This window comes from Ovis canadensis, chromosome 2 (genome assembly GCF_042477335.2).
Source record: "Ovis canadensis isolate MfBH-ARS-UI-01 breed Bighorn chromosome 2, ARS-UI_OviCan_v2, whole genome shotgun sequence".
In the NCBI taxonomy this organism is placed as follows: Eukaryota; Metazoa; Chordata; class Mammalia; order Artiodactyla; family Bovidae; genus Ovis; species Ovis canadensis.
In genome coordinates, this window is record NC_091246.1 from 73,498,495 (window position 1) to 73,524,112 (window position 25,618).

The 25,618-nt window shown below is 39.9% G+C and overlaps 1 protein-coding gene across 6 annotated transcripts in view; it reads right to left on the minus strand.

Annotated features, from left to right (window-relative positions):
- The window catches only part of AK3 (adenylate kinase 3), a 467,912-nt gene that overhangs the window by 13,661 nt on the left and 428,633 nt on the right, over positions 1 to 25,618 (minus strand). Inside the window, exon 1 of one of the 6 annotated variants that reach the window (XM_069576517.1) lies at positions 6,409 to 6,718. The exons of 1 other annotated variant lie outside the window; for it this stretch is intronic. Coding sequence is in view for 1 of the 5 variants with exons in the window: in XM_069576516.1 (XP_069432617.1) it covers positions 5,944 to 6,094 (151 nt within the window). In the remaining 4 variants the exon portion in view is untranslated. Of the gene's footprint in view, positions 1 to 5,943; positions 6,719 to 25,618 lie in introns of those variants that run through there. 4 more of the 6 variants (XM_069576520.1, XM_069576521.1, XM_069576516.1 and 1 more) reach the window with 4 other exon arrangements.

Here is a 25,618-nt window from a genome sequence, read left to right on the forward strand (position 1 = left end):
ACTCTGAATCAACCTAGTGGTTACCTCTGGCAGGGTGGGAAAATGTGATAGGTTGGCACATGTGGTGACCCTAAAGGTACTGGTTTTCTGCCTGACGGTGGGTAATATCCATGGGTAATATTCATGCAAGTATCAATACTTCTTTTTAAGGCTAAATAATAGAATTCTGTATGGATATTCCACATTTTGGTATTCATTTTATTCTTCTAACCATCATAGAAATCATAATACTTTCATGCATGGGATACCTCACAAGAATAATACTGAAAATCGAAACATCCCTTGACAGTTGTTCTCCCTTCCAACCATCACTCAAGCTGAAACCTCTTCAATGAAGCACTTAGAAGAAACTCCCATTCCAGGTCTATATTTCTCCCTGCTTCAGGACAGAATCTCAACTCAAGGCCCAAGTAGGTCTGGCCTCATCTCTCTCCTCTACTTACCTCCCCACCATTCCCACACACCCCTCAAACCATGGCCCCAACAAGGAGCTGCACGTACTTTATGCTCCCCAAGCCTTTGCACAAGCCTCTTTCTCTTCTCTGTTGCCTGATAAGCTCTTGCTCATCTTTCAAGGTACTTCCTGATGAGATGTCCCTTAACCTCTGAGGCAATCAAAAGTTCCTGCTCTGGACTTCCCTAATGTCACAGACTTATCTCTGTGGAAGCACTTATCACACTGTTGAAACTACCTGTTCACATGTTAGTATAAACAGAAGTGTGCCCCTTAAAATCTGTATGTTGAAGCCCTGCCCCCCAGTGTGGCTGTATTCAGAAATGGAGTCTTTAGGTAGGCAATCAAGGCTAAATGAGGTCATAAAGGGGGACTTTAATCCAGTATGACTGGTGTCCTTACATGAAGAGGAAGAGACATCAAGAGTGTACACAACAGAAGAAAGTCCACATGAGGATCCAGTGAGAAGGAGGCCATTTGTATGCCAGCAAGAGAGGCCACACCAGAAAACCAACCCTGCTGGCACTTTAGTCTTGAACTTCTAGCTTCCAGAATGATGAGAGAATAAACTTCTAGTGTTTAACCTACCTGGTCTGTGCTATTCCATACGGCAGCCCAAGCAGACTAATCGCCATCTGACTGCGCATGTTCTGACTTGAGCACCTCCAGTGAAATATATTTGTCTCTGTTGTTGCCAGTACCCAGCTTGGTAAATCCATAGATGAATGACTGGATAGATGAAGAGATGAGCTGCCTGGATTATCCTGGATTCCAGCCATGGAATTTTAAAAAGGCCTACCTTACTTTGTTAGAAAAAAAGAAATGGAGCAATCCTCATGGAAAGCAATATTGTTAAAGGTAGGAAACTGCATGTAGTTTATTGTGATTTGTATAAAAAAGGAAAAAAAGGAAGAGATAAACAATGGATTGTATGTGCATGAAATAGCTCTGGAAGAATCTTTTCACTAAATGTCCTTTTATATTTTTTGGAGTTCAAAACCAAGTAAATGTATTACCTATTACAAATAAAAAATTTTGCCATTACAAAAATAATTTGCTCTACTGTCAATACCATTCTGACGAGGCACAGCTATGCTGTCTGGGTGTACAAACTAGAAGTTTTGTTAGATATACAGAAACTTGGGAGCTGACAAATGTTTTGAGGATTACCTACCGAGTTCAATTTTCTCAATTTACAAATGAGAACAAATGAGATTCAAAAGGGGTTCATTTAGTCCAGGATTATGTTTTTGAGAAGCACCAAGCTGCAGTGCAGTTTCTCAAACTTTGGGCAATCACATGGCAACCGTATAATTTCTGCCATAGCAGATCTATCATTTACTATGCAATTTCTCTAAAATGACTCAGGTTTTTTTAGGAATAAAACTGCCATATGACCCAGGAATCCCACTACTGAGCATATACCCTGGGCTTCCCTGGTGGCTCAGAGGTTAAAGCGTCTGCCTGCAACGCGGGAGACCTGGGTCCGATCCCTGGGTCGGGAAGATCCCCTGGAGAAGGAAATGGAAATCCACTTCACTATTCTTGCCTGGAGAATCCCATGGAGGGAGGAGCCTGGTAGGCTACAGTCCATGGGGTTGCAAAGAGTCAGACACAACTGAGCTAATACCCTAAGAACACCATAATTCAAAAAGACATATGTACCCAAATGTTCACTGCAGCACTATTTACAATGGCTGGGACATGGAAGCAACCTACATGTCCACTGACAGATGAATGGATAAAGAAGATGTGGGTCATATAAACAATGGAATATTACTTAGCCATAAAAAGGAATACATTTGAGTCAGTTCTAGTGAGGTGAATGAACCTAGAGCCTGTTACATAGAATGAAGTAAGTCAGAAAGAGAAAATCAAATATCATACATTAACACACATATATATATGGACCCTAGAAAAATGGTACTGATGAACCTACTTGAAGGGCAGGAATAGAAACACAACCGTAGAGAATTTGGACACAGTGGGAAGAAGATGGTAGGAAAGACTGAGGTAGTAGTGTTGAAACATATATATTGCCATATGTAAAACAGATAGCCAGTGGAAATTTGCTATATAATACAGGCTCTTGTAGCTCAGTTGGTAGAGAATCCGCCTGCAATGCAGGAGATCCGTGTTCAATTCCTGGGTCGGGAAGATCCACTTCCCAAGAAGGAAATGGCAACCCACTCCAGTATTCTTGCCTGCAGAATCCCATGGAAAGAGAGGAGCCTGGTGAATTACAGTCCATGGGGTTGCAAGAGCCGAACACAACTTAGCAACTAAACCACCACCACAGGGTGCTCAACATAGTACTGTGTGACAGTCTGGAGGGAAGAGATGGAGTTGAGGGGTGGGAGGGAGTTTCAAGAGGGAGGGGACATATGTATTGTTATGGCTGATTCAGATTGTTGTACAGAAGAAGCCAATACAACACTGTAAAACAATTATCCTCCAATTAAAAATAAATTTTAAAAAAACAATGGGAAAAGAGATTTTTTTAAAAGACTCTTTTAATTTAATAAGCTGTACTGTTCAAGAAATTAAAGGGTTGGTGTGCTAATTATCATTTTTTCAAATACAAGTTGAAATAAAATTTTTATTGATTTTATTAATTTGAATTTTATTTTTATCTTAGAGAAAATTTTTTGTCTACCTAAAATTATCTCATGAATCTCAACTTGGGAAACACTGCATAATGGAAAGAGTAATTTAATTGGCATACAAGAGACCTGCGTGTTCACACTTGTCTCCCGGTGACTGCTTTTTATTATTGAGCAAGTTCTTTAACCTCTCCTGAACTCTGTTTCCTCATCTCTAAATGAGAGGGCTGGACTAATGACAAAGGGGCAGACACTGAAGTTTTCTGACTCCAGGGTTCAGTGGTGGTCTACAGTTACTCAAGGTTTGCTTCTGTCAACAGGTTGCCTTTTATTTCCAGGGTCTTTATCACATCTGCTGGGATGACTTTAAACTTTAGCTATAAAATACAGACATGGATTAATCATTGTGAAATGGTGGTTGGAAGGTAATTTGGCACCATCCTTCCTTAGCACTATTTGAGGATACAGTATTTATAGAAATTCCACAGTATGGAATTTATTTGAAGGAAGTTAAGTGGAGATGCTGCCAAATATTCATGTACCAGCATAATCATAACAATATTAATTATAGCAAAGAATGGTTAACCACATAAGGGTATAATAATAGGAAAATGTTTCAATTAATAATTGTGCAATCTTGATGAAATTAAATATCATTTTAAACACCACTTAGTGATGTGTGAACATAATCACAATAAGTGTAAAAGAAGGTATCCAAACAATCATTTAGACTGTAACAATTTTTCAAACACACGCAAATACAATAGAGAAAAAAAGAGAAAAAACAGAATAGAAGAAAAAGCACCAAAGAGTTAATTATAGTTGTGTCTGGATGGTAGAATTATAAAGGACTTTAATTTTCTTTACACTCTCATGTTTTTCTTACTTTATAATAAATGTTTTTCTTCGCATCAAAAAAACATTAAACAGTATTTTTTAAATAAAAGATTAGACCTCTCCTCTGGTGCTGATCCTGTGTGAAATATCCAATCCGTTCACAAATATTTATTGAGAATGTATTCTTAAACCTGAGATACAGACCATCTGTAATAACAATCTCATGACACCTCCCTCAATTCCATTTCCTGCTTTTTTTGTTGTTGTTAAAGAACTGCCTGTAGAGACTCCAGAATGAGCAGGTATCTGAGGCAGACTGAACATCTTTCCCAGAGATCCTCTCCTGCCTCCCTCTAGTCTCTCTTTTCACGTTGTGGAGTCAGAAAGAGGATGATGGGCTTGTCAAAGGATGTTATAGATAAAGAGGTTTGTTTCTTAATTTTAAAAGTTCAGTTAATTTGCTTTAAATTTAATTTTTTTTAAGTTTTCTGTTTTCACAAGTTAACATATCTTTAACTCCACTGAAGGTGGTCTCTAACCACGCAGTTATGCCTCACTGCTGAGTTGTTTTTCAGAGATTCACTTTCCGATTCCTTACTCCTCTCCAGTTTGGATAATCTTACCCCAACGGGTTGCAGTACTGGGGACTATACAGTGTTACCTAACGACATCAATACATAGGATCAAGAACACTCAGCAAGTGAGCTAAACAGTTTAATCTTCTGAAGCTTAATTAACTACAAAATACTTTATGATTTTTTTTTGAAGATGAATGTTAGAAGAGACAAATAAAACTAGTAATTCACCAGATTAGGTGATGAACCACAGAACTCCAAGAAACAGAAAACAGTGGAGTGATTATTCTTTTCATTTAAAAGTCAGTGTTTTAAAACAAAGGGAAACTCACCTAAAAATAACCTACATGATACATCAGTAGGGGATCAGTTAAATAAATAAATCATAGCAGATCCAGCAAATAGACACCTACACAAACATTAAATAATGAAACGGATTTCTGTGTTTTCAGATGGAAAGATATCCCAGATATAAGGCGAAAAACACACTGGTGCAGAACCCATTTTTAGTAGGATTATATATTGCATAAAACAAAGGATACAGATATATATACTTGCACATAAATACAGATTTCTAAAAGGAAACACATGACACTGCTCCCCTCTGAAGAATGAGACTGAGGTAGAGAATGAGAGGACTTTAATATTATATACTTCCATCCAAAATTGTTTCCAATTCTTTTTTAACTTGTGTAAGCGATTAGTTCTACTTTCTAAAAGGAGCGTCAAAATGACTTTGTTTTGGAAAGTAAAGGTCAACGCTTCTGAGAGGAAAACAAAAAACACCTCAACTTGCCATTGACTTTTTGAAAACAGCTTTCTTAAGATAGAATTTACATAAGATAAAGTCCACCCATTGTACAGTGTACAGTTTGTTGACTAGATTTTGTGCTGAGTTATAAGAACTTATTTGAAATGAGAAACAAAACAACCTTTCAGATAACAAGGCACAAGAATAGCTTTCGTGTCTAAAGATTTAAGCCAATTTTGCGACAGCAATGAGGATAAATAATACTCGGTCATCAGAGTATGGGGGAAAGGTCAGAACCAGAAAGTTCCATAGAGTTTAACAAACAAAAAGTAAAAAGAGAAAGAGCTAACAGTTCTCCAAGCGCAAAGGCACGAGGAGAATAAGCCATACACAGCTCGGTGGACCCTTAGGAGCAGCTGCGACTGGGGCTGGACAAACTTCTCAAAGCCGCGGGGTTTCCTCTCATCTTTGAACTTCGAACATGTCCTAACTTTCTAGTGCCTTCCCTCAGTAACCCTCCTGAAGCTGTGCACTGAGGTCAGAGGTTTCGAGGAGCAGTGGCTCAGCAGTCCGAGGACTCCTCACTGGGCGGCAACTGGGAGAGGCTGCGCCGGCAACCCTGAACCTGCATTCGCCGGACCTATTTCCCGCGCCCTGGCCCCTCCGCCCACAGAGCCCCACCGGTGACAGCACGCGGCCACCCCTCCCGCCCGGGCTCCCAACCTGTGCCCCGAAGCATATTATCTCTGAGCAGGTCCCCGCTGGAGAGGTGCTTCAGCTCGAAGTGTTTGGTGATGCGCGAAGACACGGTGCCCTTGCCAGAGCCCGGCGCCCCCATGATCGCTGCGCGCAGTAGCCGCGCAGACGCCCCCATAGCTGCAGAGAGAGGCCGGGCCCACGCGGACAGTGGAGCTTCGGCCTGAAACTGCGCGCTCACCCACTTCGTCGCCCGGGCCGGCCGGCAGGCTGCGCGGCGAGCAGGGGGCGGCCTTGTCGCCCAGGCGTTCCCGGAAGTGAAGAGACAGCCACTGGGCAACCGCGCCCGCGCCCCGCCGCTGCAGCGCCCGCCCCCCGCGACCCGCGCACCCCGGCTCGTGGCCCCACCCCGCCCCGCCCCCTCCGCGCAAGCCGCGCACCCTCGGCCCTCCCGCGGCGACCCCTGCCCGTGCGACGACTTCCCCGCGCGACCTGCGGCCCTCCGCGCCTCGTCCCCATCCGCACGCTCCCCTCCGTATCGCCTTTGTTTTTCTTCGCCTCCGGGGGCCCTCCTCGGTGACCCCCGGATGTCCGCCACTTCCCTCAGGCCCGGACCTCACACCTGTCAGGGCCCCGCCCTGTCCTGCCCAGTCCCAGCAGGAGAGACCTCGCCCGGTTCCTTGACACTTGGCCACTCCTGCCGCGCCCCCTCCTGACCTCTGACCGCCGCTTTGCTCCTCTGGATTACAGGATATCACCCTTCCCCCCAACCCTCCTTCACCCTTCACCGCTCATGCACTCCAGGCCCTATCTTGCTCAGTCCCAGAGGATTGACCGCGCTCGCTCTCGCTTCCCCAGACCCCGGCGCGCTTCTCTGCGCGTCCCCCACTTGCTGCCCCCTCACCCTTGCTCCTCGGTCCCCAGGGTTAACAGAGGTCCTCCCCTTCTCCTCCTCCTAAACCCGCAGTCCCTTCCACTCCCTTCTCTGCTGCTGAGACTCTTCCTCCTCCCTAGGTTTCTAACGGCGGTTTTTGAGGTACGTTTATCTGAATAGAGTCACAGTGGGTGGCAGTGAACCCAAAGGGCTCTCCTCCTCATTTCAAAGAGAAGGAATCCCAGTCGAAATTGAGCACAGGGTTCTAGGTCACACGTCTGTGGAGGGCTGTCTCTTACTTCCCAGGATCACACTTTCAGATTCGAAAGTAACTGTTGCTTTTACTCGGCAGAGCCTAAAAATACTGACGACTCCTCAGGTTCTATTGTTTGCCTTCGGCCCGCCCAAGCATATTGTCACACCTATTGATTCTATAAATACTTATTCAGTTAAATTCCCACTCCTGCAGCTGAAAGTCTAGTGGTGGAGGCAGATAAATGTGCAAGGTAATTTAAGATAAGTACTATGAACAAAATAGGGGGCTTCCCAGGTGACTCAGATGGTAAAGAATCTTCCTGCAATGCGGGAGACCTGGGTTCGATCCCTGGGTGGGGAAGATTCCCCTGGAGAAGGAAATGTCAACCCACTCCAGTATTCTTGCCTGGGAAACCCCATGGACATGGGAGCCTGGCGGGCTACAGTCCACAGGGTTACACAGAGTCGGACGGGACTGAGCAGCTAAAACACAAACCTGAACAAAGTAAAATAGAATGTATGGAGGACTGCTGTTTTATATCTAGTGATCAGTCAAGCTTTGAAGAAATGGCATTTATTGCTCTGAGTACTGAATGGAAAGGTGGAGGGAGAGGGACAAAGTCAAGGAGAAAAGGCCCTAAAATTGCATGTTTTTCATGTTCCAGGAATAGAAACACAAGACAAAAAGACCTATTTCCTCTGTAAAATGGGCATGGAAGATTAGTTTGGAGTTGTTCAAATTATGGGTATAAAGTACAATGCCAGCCACAGGTTAAGTGTGCAGTATTACATTAGAGTCATCCATTATTGTTATCCATTTTTGTAGAAGGTCACTATGCTAAGGAAGAGAGAAGGTTCTGTGAAAATAAACAGTGCCATCCTTCACATAAGTTGCCAAATGAGTATCCTCAAACTACTTTCAATTTAAAGATAGAAATTGTATCAGAGAGAGATGGTAAGAGAAAGCTTGCTCCCCAGTGAATCTGAGCTGGGAGAATGGGTGGGGGAATTCAATATGTAGACAGCTCTGTACGTGGAAAGAAATTTAGTAGTTCATTCATATTTCTTACTAAGAAAGCAAGAATGAAAATAAAAGAATTAAATATTCAGCTCATGTAGTTAGAAAAAAACATCAAAATAATGCTTTGAAAGGATTAGATAAAGAATGCAAATAAAAGGATCAGAAAACTTAAGAACAGAACTAACAAAAAAAATGAAAAAGTTTGGACAAGTACAAGTTACAGAACACTGGAGAACAGGTGCATAGAGACTCCTCCTGATCTCCAAAACTGAGAACATTTGAGGGTTTAGATGCAAAAGAGACCTCAAAGAAAATCCTGGGGTTATTTGGCTTAGAAAGAAAACAAACAAAATAGCTGAAGAACTATCCTATCAGTGGGGAGGAGAAGCTGAGTGTTGTGTTCACATCACCAGGACCCACAAAATGCCAACTAACGGCAGCTTTGCAAAAGTTTGTTGATTATGAATAAGGAATGAATAAGTAACTGTCAAACTGAGAAATCTCCTGGCATCGGGGCTTAGCACAGTCATTTGTCCATGGGCACACGTTTGTATGGGTTGGTTCTTCTCCCTTGAACTTGTCCCAGTAGTAAAAACACTGAGCGCAAATAATACATTAAGACACCAAGAAAGTCAAAAAGAGATTTAAGAAGTGCTTGTAAAATAACCATTACTTTATGTTAGCTATGAAAATAGTTATGACTTAAATGCCAATTCCCTTTTAATGTCTTCCTTTCTTCCTGAAGATAAAAATAAAATCCTTTGGTCATTTTTCTTTGTTAAAGTATACAATCTAATCTTTTCCTATGAGAATCTAACAATCTAAAGACATGGAGACAATCTAGATATCCCTATGCCCAAAAACTCACTGCATAAACACCAACTGTAATGGCAGACCCAAGATGGAAGAGCAGATGGTCAGGCGCTCATCTTCTCCTCTGAACTCCAAAATTACAACTCGCTACTGGACAACCACTGACAAGAGAATGAAGGATCCCACCAAAAAAGGAAACTCCACATCCAAGGAGAAGCTCCAATAAGATGGCTGGAGGGGCGAAATTGCATGTAGAATCAAACCCCATACCTGCCAGAGATGCTTGAAGGGCTCAAACAAAACCTTGGGCTCACCAGGGATGCCAGAGTCTAAGCCAGACCTGCCTTTGAGTTTGAGTGTCTCCTGTGGAGGCATGGATCAACAGGGGCCTACCGCTGGGGCAGGGGCTCTGGATTCAGCAGATCTGGCTTCATTTATATCTAAACATATGTTAATATTTCCATATATACTTCTGTGAGAACAGAATTTCTGTGATTTTGAGGTTTTTTTCTGAGAGCTTTTGAAAGTTTTCTGGTGGGTAGTTAAATTTGTATATTATAATCAGTAACTAATGTCAGGAGTATTCTCAATTGCCTATAATGTAAATAATGAAAATTTGTTAGAGGGATCATTTGTCTATCTTATTTTTTGTAGCAGTTTGGCAATGACAATCAAAATTTGAATATGTAAAACTTTTGAAATGATAAAACTTGCTGATGGGATTTTACCTGTTACTGTTCTCAAATTCATAAAGAAGAAAATATGTTAGAGATTGTAACATAATTTGAATGTCTGAAATATGCATCATTAAAAGAAGAATTGTAATGATTAAAAAAAAAAAAAAGAAGTGCTCGTATGTCAGGACTTGCTCTCTGGGATTCTTGAAGAGGCCAGATCTGAAGAAGTTTGACTGAAGGCTATGTGGACAGAAGCCCAGAAATCTGAGTGGGTTCAGCCATTCCAGCTGAGCTCCTAGTTGTAGCCACAGGATTGAACCTGTGGATAGGTGGATTAGAGAATGGAAGAAGAATTTCTCCCTGAACTACTAGAAAAATAGAACTGTCATTAACTGAGATTGGAAAGACTATAGGAGAAATAGGTTTGAAGAAAATATTAATGCGTTAATGCATTTGGGGTAAGTGAATTTGGAGATGCCTTTGGGACATCTACAGAAATTGATAAGGTAGCAGTTAGATGTACAAATTTTGGGTGCATAATAGAGGTCCAGGCTGAAGGTATAAAACTGGGAAGTCGTTGATACATTTAAATCCATGAGCCAATACAAAGTCACTTAAGGGATGGGTTTAGATGAGAGGAGAGGACGTTTGAAATCTGAGTTTTAGGGTTCTCCAGCATTTAAGGGATGAGCAGGAAACACTGAAGGAACCCGAGGGGAATGGCAAGTTAATTAGGAAGAAAACAGGTGTGTGCGGTATCTTGGAAGTTGATGGAATGTGTTTCAAGAAGGAGTGACAGCCATAAAAAAGAACAGAATTGAGTCATTTGTGGAAGCATGGGTGGACCTAGAGACTGCCATGCAGAGTGAAGTAAGTCAGAAAGAGAAAAACAAATACTCCTTTAAGGCATATATGTGGTATCTAAAAAATTTGGTATAGACTATCTTATTTACAAAGCAGAAATAGAGACACAGATATAGAGAACAACAGTATGGATACCAAGAGGGAAAGAGAGGAATGAGATGAAATGGAAGATTGGAATTGACATGTATACACTATTGATCTTATGTATAAAATAGAGAACTAACGAGAACCTACTGTGTAGCACAGGGATCTACTTAATGGTCTGTAGTGACCTAAATGGGAAGGAAATCCAAAAGAGAGGGGATATATATATATATATATATATATATGTATACACATAGCTGATTCACTTTGCTGTACAGTAGAAACTAACACAATATTGTAAAGCAACTACAATAAAAATTATTTTTTAAAAAAAGGAGGGAGAGATTAAATGAGTCAGAGTCTGTTGATAGAACTGAGAACCAACTGAAATTATTTCTAACTGTAAAAAAAAAAGATTATTTTTCATTTGCAATGCATCAGTAAAAATATCAAAGGATAGTTTTGCCCAAAATCCCATAGCTAATCAACAACTGAATTAGTAATTTCAAAAAATGCTGGATGAAATATAGAAAATGCTTTCTCTGAGAGGGAACTTCTGAGAATAGAATTCAAACTAACAAGGATGTTAGAGGGAAAAGGAAGAGAAAATCTAGACAGAAGAGAACAGAGGAAAGAAAAGTCAGAAAATACAAGGAAATATTTTTTAACACTGCAAAAGCAACAGAAGAGGGAGCCCTCAGCGCTAAGACAGTTTTATCATAACATTCATTCAAAAGTATAAATAAGCAAGAATATATGAGAAAACCCTGAAAAGGAAGAAAATGAGAGTCGAGCCTTAACAGTTATTAAAACATTATGAAACCTGTATAATAAGGTGGTATGAATACATAGATCAATAAAATAATTAAAAATCCAAAAATAAACCTAAATTCATCTGGAAGCTTAATAAAGGAGGCATCTCAAATCTTGGAGAAAAAGATCTTCAGGACTTCCCTGGTGGTCCAGTGGTTAAGAATTTGCCTTCCAATGCAGGGAGTACAGATTTGATCCCTGGTCAGGGAAATAAGATCCCAGATGCCTCATGGCCAGAAAAAAATCCAAAACATAAAAGCAACATTGTAACAAATTCAATAAAGACTATAGTACATACCAAAAAATGTTAAAAAAAAAAAAAGATCTTCATAAATAGTGTGAGGGTGAAGAGATAGCCAGTGGGAAAAGCACAAACCTATCTCTTTCTTCAAGATGAATTCCAAACAGATCAAAGGTTTACAATTTTTTAAAGAAATAAAACTGTATTAATCCAGTAGAAAGTATGGGTGAATTTCTGTATAATCAAGGAGTTGGGGACATTTTTTTTCATTTATTTTTAATTGAAGGATAATTGCTTTACAGTATTGTGTTGGTTTCTACCAGACATCAACATGAATCAGCCATAGATTTACCCATGTCCCCTTCCACTTGAACAGCCTTCCTACCTCCCTCCCAATCCCACCTCTCTAGGTTGTTACTGAGTTTGAGTTCCCTGATTTATACAGCAAATTCCCATTGGCTATCTATTTTACATATGGTAATGTATGTTTCCATGTTACTCTAACTGGCAAAATCTGGAGGCAGTAAAGAAAAAGACTGAAATTTGGACTGTACAAAACAACAGCAAAATGTAGCAAAATGTGTAGCAATGTGTAGCAAAATACATCATAAGCAAGATAAAAAAGACAAATTGCAAAAATATTTCCAACTTATAGACAAAGGAATAATGTCCAGTGGTGTGTTCTGGAGGGGAGGGCTAGAAGGAGCCCTGACTTGTGGCATTTGCCCATGGTGTAAATACTTCCACCATAGCAGATTTTTAAGTTGCCAAGATGACATCAGCTGTACCAACATGATGTCAACTGACTAACCAAATTCCTGAAAATTAAACCATCTGCACTTACAGGGCAACACCCATCAGCTCCTGCATGCCATTGTAAATATCCCTACTACAGAAAGGATTTCAACAAATAGAGAAAAGAAAAACCACACTGTCGAAAATAGGCAAGTGATGTAAACACCACAGTACACACGCACACAAACACAAAGAAATTAAAAGTTCTATTTAACAGCCCTTGACTGAAGCGACGCAGCAGCAGCAGCAGCAGCAGCAGCAGCAAATGAGCCATATGAAAAGATGTTTAATCATACATATGATAAAGGAAATGCAAATTAAAACTATAGTGGGATACTATTTCTCAACTATCAGATCAGCAAAAATCTAAGTTTGGCAATGTAATGTGTTGACAAGGTAGTGAGGAAACGGGCATTCATATTTTGCTAGTGGGAATGCAAAAATGGTACAATCCATGGAAAAAGAAATTTGGCAGTCTCTAGCAAAATTTCATATATGTATACTTGTCAATCCAAAAATTCCACATCTAGGAATCTAACCTAAAGATACACTGGCAGGAGACTTCCCTGGTAACCCAGTGATAAAGAATCTGCCTTGCAGTGCAGGGGACTTGGATTTGATTCTGGTCAGGGAATTAAGATCCCTCATGCTGTGGAGCAGCTAAGCCTGAGCACCACAACAGGCATAGCCTGTATGCTGAAACTAGAGAGTCCATACACTGTGTCAAAAATCCCGAGTGACAACGAAGATTACATCCCGCAACTAAGGCCTGACAAAGCCAAATAAATAAAAGAAAAGCTCTGGGTCCTAGGAGCCTATTTAGAGTCTCATAAATATATATATTTTTAAGATACACTGACTTTAATACAAAAAGGTGTATACAGAGAGTTGTTCAGTGAACAGTATTTGTATTAGCAAAAGAGTGGAAACAATCCCAGTGTCCATCAGAATGGTCAAATAGACAAGGATCTTCTCATATACTGGAATACTACACAGCTGTAAAAACATATGAGAAATATTCCACAGAGCTATGGTATTATTTTTAGTGGAAAATGGACAAGGAGGCAAAGCAGAACCATTTAACAGGGTGGGGGTGAGAGTGGGAGGGATATGAATATATCTTTATGTTTTAGAAAAATAGGATAAAATAAAAATAAAATTAAAATTTTTGTTTTATTTAAACAAATGAAGACTGATTACCTCCAGGGAAAAGAAAGAATGGAACAGAAAGACAGGGAAGCATGGCAAATATCTCTTTGTACTTTGGTTTATACAAATGATTTTGCTAAGTATGTAACAAGGTCTAATTTTTTTTAATGTTTCCAAAAGCAAGTCTTAAAAATCAAAAGCAAAATGAAACAAATGAACTTGGTTGTGTAATGACCTGGTTCTGTCTATTTTTATAAATTGCTGCTGCTCTTTGAATAGCTTGTAGAAATCTGAGTTGTTTCCTTTGCTACTGAGGTAATGCATGTTCTGAAGTTTTGCTTTGGAATTTTCCATACCATCTCACATATCTCGCTTTGGCATTCCTGCCAGTTGACAAATACCGTAACCATGGCTGTGGAACATACTTCCTCACCAATTTTGTTCTAGCCTGAGGCATTGTTTGTAATTTGAGACAAAACTCCTATCAGAGCACTGACTTCTGTCCAGAGAGGAGACACTGTTATTCCCCTAATAATGCCTCATCAGTTTTGTCCATCCAAGACATTTCTGTCCCAGGACCCAGGGGTAAGACACTCATATACCCATGAGGGTAATCCTCCTCCCTGAAATTCAAGAGTTTGCTGGGTCACAGGATTTGGTATTGCGCTAAAGCTAAATTTGACTTTCACAAACTGATCTTGAGCAAAATAATTATCTCTGCTTCAGTCACCTCATTTATGAAATAGGAGGAGGGCAATAGCATGGGGTGGCTGTGAAATTTAAATAGGATCCCGTATGTAAAATGCCAGGCATATGCTGGGTGCTGCTTCTCTTCCCCTTTCTCTGCTTCCCCCTTCTTTTCTTTCCAGCCTTTTCATTAAGTCTTCGCTCTACCCTCTTTCTTCATTGAACAAAATGAGTTAGACCAGGGAACTTTTAAGGGTCTTCTCAAACCCTGAGTTCCTTAGAAATATTGATAAAGTACAGTGCATTCAAATGGAAGCTTGGCCACTAGAATCTGAAATTAAAAGATAAATATAGTAGAAATGTGAGTGTAGAGGTCAATGATGATTTTAAGTGAAGAGGCGTTTAGGGGTTAAAAGCCCAGAAGAATGGATTTCTTGGTTAGTCTTAATAATATTCTTCCAATTTGTCCAAGGGAGGAGAAATAGGGAAATGAGAGAAGGACAGAAGGAAAGAGAAAAATTGGAAAGAAAGGAGGAGATTAAAATTTAAAAGTTAGATAACAAGTGTTGGTGAAAATATGGGAAAATTCACTGTCAGTAGAAATGGAAAATAATACAGTCAATTTGGAATTATGACTGACAGTTTCTCAAACAACTAAATGTAGAGTTATCATATAACCCAATTTCACTCCTAGGTATACACTCAAGAAAATGGAAAACATATGTCCACACAAAAACTTGTACATGAATGTTCATAGCAGCATTGTGCATAATAGCCAAAAGGTGGAAACAACTCATATGTTTGTCAATGCTGCTGCTAAGTCACGTCGGTCGTGTCCAACTCTGTGCAACCCCATAGATGGCAGCCCACCAGGCTCCCGTTCCTGGTATTCTCCAGGCAGGAATACTGGAGTGGGTTGCCATTTCCTTCTCCTGGAGTGGGTTGCCATTTCCTTCTCCAGTGCATGAAAGTGAGAAGTGAAAATGAAGTCGCTCAGTCGCGTCCGTGTCTGTCAATAGATGAATGGATAAATGAAATTAATATATTCATATAAGGAAACTTTATTTGGCCACAAAAAGGAGTAAAGTACTAATACATGCTATAACATAGATGAAACTTGAAAACATTATGCTAAGTGAAAGAAGTCACGTATTATGTAATTCTACTCATATGTAAGTTTAGAATAGGGAAATCTATAGAACCAAACAGTAGATTAATGGTTGTTTGGGGCTGGGGAATATGGAGAACAAGGAGGATAGGGTGGTAATGACTAAAAGGTACAGAGTTTCTTTCTGAGGTATGAAAATATTATAGAGTGGACTGTAGTGATGATTGCACACATTTGTAACTCTCCTAAAAACCACTGAATTGTACACTTTAAATGAGTGAATTATATGATGTGTGAAATATATCTCAATAAAGCCATTTAAAAAATCAATCAGTACAATTCACCATATTAACAGATTAGTAAGAAAAAAAGCTTATGATTATCTTGATAGATACAAAAAATCATTTTATAAAATTCAACACCCATTTATGATTAAAAGCTCAGAAAACTAAGAATATATGGACACCATTGCAATTTGATAAAATGCATCTGTAAGAAACCTAAGTTAACATCATAGTTGATGGTGAATATATTCCCCCAAATATGGGGGACAAGACAAAGATTTCAATTCTCCTGGTATCTCTTTAACAGTGTGCTAGAGGGCCTAGACTGTGCAGTAAAGGAAGGGAGAGTGGAAAGAAAACTGTCTTATTCATAAGTGAGCATGTATATAGAAAGTCCTAAAGAATCTATTAAAAAGCAACTAGAACTAATGAGTTCTAGATTCAAAGTCAGATACAAAGTAATGGGTATCTCTTCACACTGGAAACAGACAATTGCAAAACAAAGTTTAAAAGATGCCATTTGAAATCATGTAAAAAATATTTGGGGGTATCTAACAAATTGAATACAAGAACTTAATAATTTTTTAAGAACTCAATATTGAACAATACTCATTTCAGAGAGAAATAATAGAAGATCTAAATAAATGGAAATACTATGTTTATACATTAAAACCATCCATTTTGTTACAATCTCAGTTCTCTCCCAAATCATCTATAAATACAACATAGTCTCAATCACAAATCTCAGCAGTAATTCTTTAATAAAAATTGACAAGTTGATCTAAAAATTTTTAGAAATAAAAGGAACCTACATTAGCCAAAACAATTTTGAGAAAGAACAAAAATGGAGAACTTTACTTGATTTCAAGACTTACTATAAGATTGCAGTATTAAGACAGTGTGGTGTTGATGTAAAAACAGGTATATGGATCAGTGGAACAGAATAGAGTCCAGAAATAGAATCATATATAAGGTCAATTCATTTTTGACAAAAGAGAAAAAGATAGTCTTTTTAACAATGTTGCTTGAATAATAGGATATCCATGTGGAAAAACATAGCCTCAATTCTTACCTCTTGCCATATGCTATAATTAACTCACAATGGACCTCCACGTAAAAGTTTAAAATGATGAAACTTCTATAAGAAACCTCACAGAAAATCTTTGTGACTTTTGTTCAGGCAAAGATTTCTTAGGCCACAGAAAGCATGAATCATAAAAGAAAAACATTATAAATTGAAATTTACCAAAATTAAAAATGTATACTCTTTGGAAAACCAATGTTTAGAGAATGTAAAGACAAAGCATACACTGGAAGAAAATCTTTGAAAAATATATATCTAATAAAAGGTTTGTATTCAATAATAACAAAACACACAACATGGTAATGAAACAGGCAAAAAAAATTGGATAAATATTTCATCAAAGAAGATATATAATTAAAAAACAGGCACATGAAACGATCCTTAATATCACTGCTCACCAGGAAAATGTAAAATAAATATAAAAAACTAGGAATAAAACTATCATATGACCCAGCAATCCCACAACTGGACATACATTCTGAGGAAACCAGAATTGAAAAAGACACATGTACCCCAATGTTCACTGCAGCACTATTTAAAATAGCTAGGACATGGAAGCAACCTAGATGTCCATTGGCAGATGAATGGATAAGGAAGTTGTGGTACATATACACAGTGGAGTATTACTGAGGTATGAAAAGGAACACATTTGAGTCAGATGTAATGAGGTGGATGAACCTAGAGCCTGTTACACAGGGTGAAGTAAGTCAGAAAGAGAAAAACAAATATCATCCATTAACACATATATGGAATCTAGAAAGATGACACTGATGATCCTACATGCAGGGGAGCAAAGGAGACACATAAAGAGAAGGCTTTTGAACTTAATGGGAAAAAGAGAGGGTGGGATGATTTGAGAGAATACCATTGAAACATATATACTACCATACGTAAAATAGGTAACAAGTAAGAGTTTGCTCTATGACACAGGACACATAAAGCTGGTGCTCTGTGACAGCCTGGAGGGATAATGTGGGGATGGAGGGGACACATGTATGCCTATGGCTGATTCATATTGATGTATGGCAAAAACCATCATAATATTGTAAAGAAATTATCCTCTGATTAAAATTAATTAAATAAATATAATGAGAAATTGGAAGTGGTCAAACAGGAGATGGCAAGAGTGAATATTGACATTTAAGGAGTCAGTAAACTAAAGTGGACAGGAATGGGCAAATTTAATCCAGATGAGCATTATATCTACTACTATGGGCAACAATCTCTTAGAATAAATGGAGTAACCCTCATAGTCAACAAAACAGTACAAAATGCAGCATTTGGGTGCAATGTCAAAAACGACAGAATGATCTCAGTTCATTTCCAAGGCAAACCATTCAATATCACAGTAATCCAAGTCTATGCACCAACCCCTAATGCCAAAGAAGGTGAAGTTGAACGGTTCTATCAAGACCTACAAGACCTTCTAGAACTAACACCAAAAAAAGATGTCCTTTTCATCATAGGGGATTGGAATTCAAAAGTCGAAAGTCAAGAGATACCTGGAGTAACAGGCAGGTTTGGCTTTGGAGTACAAAATGAAGCAGGGCAAAGGCTAACAGATTTTTGCCAAGAAAACGCACTAGGCATAGCAAACACCCTCTTCAAACAGCCCAAGAGATGACTCTATACATGGACATTATCAGATGGTCAATAACAAAATCAGATTGATTACATTCTTTGCAGCCAAAAATGGAGAAGCTCTATACAGTCAGGAAAAATAAGACCAGAAGCTGACTGTGGCCCAGATCATGAACTCCTTATTGCAAAATTCAGACTTAAATTGAAGAATGTAGGGAAAACCACTAGACCATTCAGGTATGACCTAAATCAAATCCCTTATGATTATACAGTGGAAGTGACAAATAGATTCAAGAGATTAGATCTGATAGACAGAGTGCCTGAAGAACTATGAATGGAGGTTTGTAACATTGTACAGGAGGTGGTGATCAAAACCATCCCCAAGAAGAAGAAATGCAAAAAGGCAAAATGGTTGTCTGAGGAGGTCTTACAAAAGCTGAGAAAAGAAGAGAAGTGAAAGGCAAAGGAGAAAAGGAAAGATTATACCCATCTAAATGCAGAGTTATGAAGAGTAGCAAGGGGAGGTAAGAAAGCCTTTTTAAGTGAACAATGCAAAGAAACAGAGGAAAACAATAGAATGAGAAACAAAATAAGAGATACTAAGGGAACATGTCATGCAAAGATAGAAATGGTATGGACCTAAAAGAAGCAGAAGATATTAAGAAATGGTGGCAAGAATACACAGAGGAACTATACAAAACAGATCTTAATGATCTGGATAACAATGACGGTGTGATCACTCACCTAGAGCCAGACATCCTGGAGTGCGAAGTCAAGTGGATCTTAGGAAGCATCACTATGAATAAAGCTAGTGGAAGTGATGGAATTCTAGCTGAGCTATTTCAAATCCTAAAAGATAATGCGTTTAAGTGCTGCGCTCAATATGCCAGCAAACATGAAAAACTCAGCAGTGGCCACTGAACTGGAAAAGGTCAGTTTTCATTCCAATCCTGCTGGGGTCCAGCCCCAGTGGACCCAGCAAATTCGAAGTGGGGATGGAGTCAGTGTCTTAGAAAGGACTATTTAATTAGAAAAGAGAGATTAGGAAAGAATAGTGTAGTAAGAAAATTAGTGGAGAAAAGATGCTGAATAACTTGGTTTACGTGGAAAGCTAATAAAGTCTCAAGACAAGAAACTTGCACCACCTACATATGCCACCGGTATCCGCTTGAATAGTGGAGGGTGCCCCGCCTTGGGCTCCCTCTCGCGTGGGTCTTAGAAGCCAGGGCAATAAGTAGACATGGTGAGCCTCCACACTCCAGATGAGAATTCAGCCAGGAAACACGAGAAGGAGAAAAGACCACACGGGGGAAACCAGTCTTTCTAGTGACTGGTCCATCCTTTATTGTCCGGGAAAGCTTTTTATATTTTTGGTTGTACATAGAGATCAATGGATAATACAAAGTTATGCAGCGTCAGCAGCCCTGACTCTTATCAAGACCAGGCTTTCTCTCTGCATACCTAGCTGTATACACAAGTCTTAGGTGATTTACATCATTTCTGGCCAGGAGGCCTATTAGCATTTTATGGCCTTTTTCTGATAAGGGTTCGTCAACCAGAAAACTTATTTGCCTTAAAAGTGTTGTTCTTACTAGTCTGGTGCCACTCTCAAAAAGCACTAATTAAGTTTACATTCTTATATAGCAAGGACACAACAATTTATAACAAGGAAAGAGGAGTACAGTGATTTATAACAAAGAGAAAGTTCACTAACTCAAAAGTCTAGTGTTGCTAACATCAAAACTACTATATTCCCTTTTCTGTATCCCAATTACATTGATTAATATCCTCCAGGTGCCTAAAAGATAAAGAATATGGAGGCCTGGCAGCAGTCATTGACTCAACAGTGAAACCCATCACCAATATAATTTTTAGCTTTTTAGAAAAGGGTTCTATATCTTTAAGATGCTTAAAGCTTTGTGCCTCTCGCGGTTGGGGGGCCGTAAACAATCACATGTGTAGTTGTAAAAATCCGGACAGACCTGTCAGGTAAGTTAGAAAGCGATCAGAGAGGTTTAAGCCGAGACATTTTTTTTACTCCCAGGAGACTTATTAACTGGAGCTCTAAGTTAATTCATTTTTAGAGGAAGGTGATGGGGGACAGCCCCTGTTAATATCAGAAGTGTAAGCAAAAAGCATAATACAGTACGGCAGGCAGACTCTGGTTTTGGGGGTAGATGCTCAAGAAATTCCAGAGGGGCTCCCTTAAGGCCGGACTCGCCTTTGCCTGTCGGACCCCTTAACCTCATGACCTTTGCCGTGGGCGGGACTCCTCGTGCTGGCTCCCGGCACAATCCCAAAAAAAGGCAATGCCAAAGAATGTTCAAACTACCACACAATTACACTCATTTCACATACTAGCAAGGTCATGCTCAAAATCTTTCAAGTTAGGCTTCAACAGTATGTAAACCAAGAACTTCCAGATGTACACGATGGATTTAGAAAAACCAGAGGAACCAGAGATCAAATTGCCAACATCTATTGATCACAGAAAAAGCAAGAGGATTTCAGAAAAACATCTACTTCTCCTTCTTTGACTATGTCAAAGCCTTTGACTGTCAATCACAAAAAACTGTGGAAAATTCTTAAAGAGGTGGGAATACCAGAACACCTTACCTGCCTCCTGCGAAACCTGTATGCAAGTCAAGAAGGAACAGTTAGAACTGGACATGGAACAATGGACTGGTTCCACATTGGGAAAGGAGTATGTCAAGGCTATATATTGTCACCCTGCTTATTTAACTTTTATGCAGAGTACATTGTACAAAATCCCAGACTGGATGAAGCACAAGCCTGAATCAAGTTTGCTGGGAGAAATATCAATACCCTCAGATATGCAGATGACACCACTGTAATGACAGAAAGCAAAGAGGAATAAAGAGCCTCTTGATGAAAATGAAAGAGGAAAGTGAAAAAGCTGGCTTAATACTCAACATTCAAAAACCAAAGATCATGTCATCCGGTTCCATCACTTCATGGCAAATAGATGGGGAAACAATGGAAACAGTGACAGACTTTTTTTTTCTTGGGCTCCAAAATCACTGCGGATAGTGACTGCAGCCATGAAGTTAAAAGACGCTTGCTCCTTAGAATAAAAGCTATGACAAAGCTATGACAAACCTAGACAGCATATTAAAAAGCAGAGATGTTATTTGCTGAAAAAGGTCCATACGGTCAAGGGTATGGTTTTTCTAGAAGTCATGTACAGATATGAGAGCTGGATGGTGAAAAAGGCTGAGTGCCGAAGGATTTATACTTTTGGACTGTGGTTCTGGAGAAGACTGTTGAGAGTCCCTTGGGCAGCAAGATCAAAGCACTGAATCCTAAAGGAAATCAACCCTGAATATTCACTGGAAGGACTGATGCTAAAGCTGAAGCTCGAGTACTTTGGCCACCTGATGTGAAGTGCTGACTCACTGGAAAGGACCCTGTTTCTGGGAAAGATTGAGGGCAGAAGGAGAAGGGGACGACAGAGGACAAGATAGTTGAACGGCATCACGGACTCAATGGGCATGAGATTGAGCAAACTCTGGGAAATAGTGAAGGACAGGGAAGCCTGGCATGCTGCAGACCATGGGGTGGCAAAGAGTTGAACACAACTGAGTGACTGAACAGCAAATAATGAGATACCAGTGTATACTACCAGAACAGCTAAAATTTAAAACCAGATCATACCAAATATTGAAGAGGATATGTTCAGTTCAGTCGCTTAGTCATGTCCGACTCTTTGCGACCCCATGAATAGCAGCACGCCAGGCCTCCCTGTCCATCACCAACTCCCAGAGTTCACTCAGACTCACGTCCATCGAGTTAGTGATGCCATCCAGCCATCTCATCCTCTGTCATCCCCTTCTCCTCCTGCACCCAATTCCTCCCAGCATCATACACTGCTGATGTGAATACAAAATGGTACAGTCACTTTGGGAAAGGTTGGCAGTTTCTTGTAAAGTTAAATGCCCACCTACCAAAAAAACAAGCAGTCTCTCTCCTAGGTTTTTACTCAAGAGATATGTAAACATATTTCCAGTATTGACCTGCCTGGGTATTCTAACAAATACCATAGACTGAGTGGCTTAAACATTTACTTTCTTACAGCTCTGAAGGCTGAAAGTCCAAGATTAAGGTGTCATCAGGACTGGTATCTGGCGATAGCCCTCTTCCTGGGTTGCAGATGGCTACTTTCTCACTGTGTCCTCACATATCCTCTTTTCTGTGTGTGCCTGTCCTCGTAATGGGTGTAACATGTTGATTATTTTTTTCTTTTACTTTTCTGTTTCATTTGAAAACATGCTTAATGAGCTCAAATAATTTTTACCCTCAAAAGCACCTTAGGACCAAATCTCATTTAATGCAATATCACCTTTCCAAAAAAAGTGAATTTTCTTAATCTTTTTTTAGTTTTATAGAAGTATAGTTAATAACATCACCTTTTTATTATTCATGTTGATTTATTCATTTTGATTCAATTAACATTTACTAATGTTCTAGGAATATAGCAGTGAGTGCAACAAAGCCCCTATTTTCACAGAGTTTCCCTTCCATTATGTGGAAGGGAGAGAGGATAGTAATGATTACTGTGGGAGAAAAAAGAAGAAAGCAAAGGAGAATATAAATCTGCAGGCAATTCTTATAAAAATAACTGTCTTTTCAGTGAATATTTGCAGTATCTGCCTCATCAAATCCTCTCTACAACAGAATGAAGTGACAAAGTCTGAAGAGCTGGGTCTTTAAATTAGAAGAGCTGGGTCTTAGCCCTGCCTCATTTATTAATTAGCTCTGGAAACTTGGTCAAGTACTTCACCATTCTGAGCCTTGCTCTGTGTGTGTGTGTGCTCAGTTGCTCAGTCATGTGCAACTCTTTGCAACCCTATGACTGTAGTCCACCAGGCTCCTCTGTCCATGGGATTTTCCCAGAAAGAATACTGAAGTGGGTTTCCATTTCCTCCTCTGGGGGATTTTCCCAACTCAGGAACTGAACCCGAATTGGGTCTCTAAGTATTGGCAAGCAGATTCTTTACCACTGAGCTACTTTGCTCTCTCAATAGTAAAATGGAAATCATGCCTGTCCCAGAGGATGGTGAGACTCTAAAGGATGTGGCCCCCTTTATTACTATGTAAATGAAGACTCTGTCTCCAAATAATCTTATTAGTCAAAGCTTGTGATTTGAAATTGAAATTCTCTTTTCCATTATTCCCTCCATTTCTGTCTCAAGGTTTTAAATATTGCTATGAAAAGACAAACATCTGTTAAGACACCACATTAAGATATTATCACCTAAAACATATGTATTAAAAAATACATTTTCCAAAGTTACTCAAGTTAGTCTAAAGTCGCAGAACTGTGATGCCTTGGGGCCCAGTGAGATTGGGGTTCAGATATGGTGGGAAGTCTTCAAGAACAGCCTGGTTCCTGGCTCTTGGTGCTTTTAAAGAAGACCACTAGACAGAAAAGTGAATGGAAGGACGCTCAAACCTTGCCCACCTTTGCAGTTTTGCCTTGTGCTTATGGTTCGCTTGTCTGGAGGACAACACAGAATAGGTGGAGAAGCAGACGAAGACTATTTCTCAGCAAGCACTAACTGACAAGCTAAAAAGATAAAAGATTAACTGTTAAAACTGAAGCTGTGCTGTGCATCTCACAAGTTTCTTCCAGGAAAGGTCCCCAGTGATATACAGAACCCTGCGGTTGAGTAAGGAATTATTACAGGGCAGTTAGAGACTTCTAAACTGCTCGGAAAAGTTGATGCCCAGACTGAAGCCAAACTGAGGAATGGGAGAGTGGTACCAAGGAAACCAGGAGGAAAGTTGTAAAAAAAGCAACTGATGATGGGAACCTGAGATAAGGGAAACCTGTAATGCCTGAGGCTAGGAATCCCCACTCTGGATGAAGACTGCGGCCTCAGTCATGTGTTGAAGTTCCAGAGATGCACAGAAGGAGGCAACATTCATGTATTATTCCTCCTGCTCCACCCTCCCACCCCCCCAGTATTGAAACTCCTAGTGATAAGACTTGTCACTTGTATTTCACTTTACAGTTTTGAAAGCACTTTCTCATTTGGTTCTTACAACTAGGTGATGATTAGGGGCTGCTCCTATTATCCCCCTTTTACAGCTAGAAAGCTGAGAGCGGCCAGTTTAACTATATTCAGTGTCAGACAATGAGGAGGCAGAGCTGGTCTTCCAACTTCTGACAGAGTGCCCTTCCCACTCTCCTGCCTAGAATAAAACAGGATTGTCAAGTACAGCTGAGAAATGAACAAAGACCTAAAAGCTCTTGACAGAGGGAAAGAAGACCCATTCCAGTAGCCATTCTATGCAGAGAATTAACTTTGGAAACAGCACTGCTATTAGAGGAGGGTCAGAGGTCAAGTTGTGCTCTCTCCCAGGTTTCAAATAAACAATTAAATTTAGCTTTGTTGGGTCATTCTGTGGTCAGGGCCGTGAGTTGAGCTTGGTCAAAGGGAAAGAAGGGTATAAGCTGAAGTGGGTTGGGCACCTGATACTTTTCTGACTCAGTGCCTCTCTTCCCATAGACATGAAGACACTCAGCATAACTCTTTGGTAGCTACACCTTGGGAAGCCTCTAAAATGATTACTTTTGGGAATTCCCTGGCAGTCCTGTGGTTAAGCCTCCATGCTTTCACTACCAAGTGCCCGGGTTCAGTTCCTGGTCTGGGAACTAAGATCAAATACGCTGTGTGGCAAAAAAATAAATTTCACCCTAAAAAAAAAGAAAAGATTACTCCTGACAAAGGCTGAGAAAGCCTGGTATATTGTCAGAGATCCAGGATGCCTAGGCAGCCTCTACTTTTGAGGAACCTAATGTAGAGATACAAGAATCCCTGAAACAGTGTAAAAATTTGGTCAGAGAATGTTTTCCTATATCAGCGTATTAGTTCACAACTGTTACAGTAATGCTCTGCAACAACAACACTCGTATCTTAGTGACACACAACCACAAACATTTATTTTCTTGCTCACAAGTCTACGGTTTGACTTGGCCCCTTGGGATTGAGGCTGCTCCTTGGTCTTCATCACTCCAGGCCCAGTGGCTAACAAGGTCATGGCTGGTGAATAGCATAAGCTCAAAAGAACAAGCCAAACCTCACGAACACATTAAAGCCTCTCTTTGTGTCACAGTGTCACTACTCCTGCACTGGCCAGAGCAAGTCATGGATGCCAAACGGGGATGTACTTTATCCTAGTGCAAAGTCCTTTAGCAAAGGACATGGAAGTAAAATTCTAAAACACGGAGGGAGTGAAACACTGAGGGCAATGATCCAATGTTACTGCAGTTAGCAATCTGGCAATGAACATTATTATGAATAATATATAAAGATAATAAAATAATAGTTATCATCTACTGGGCTTC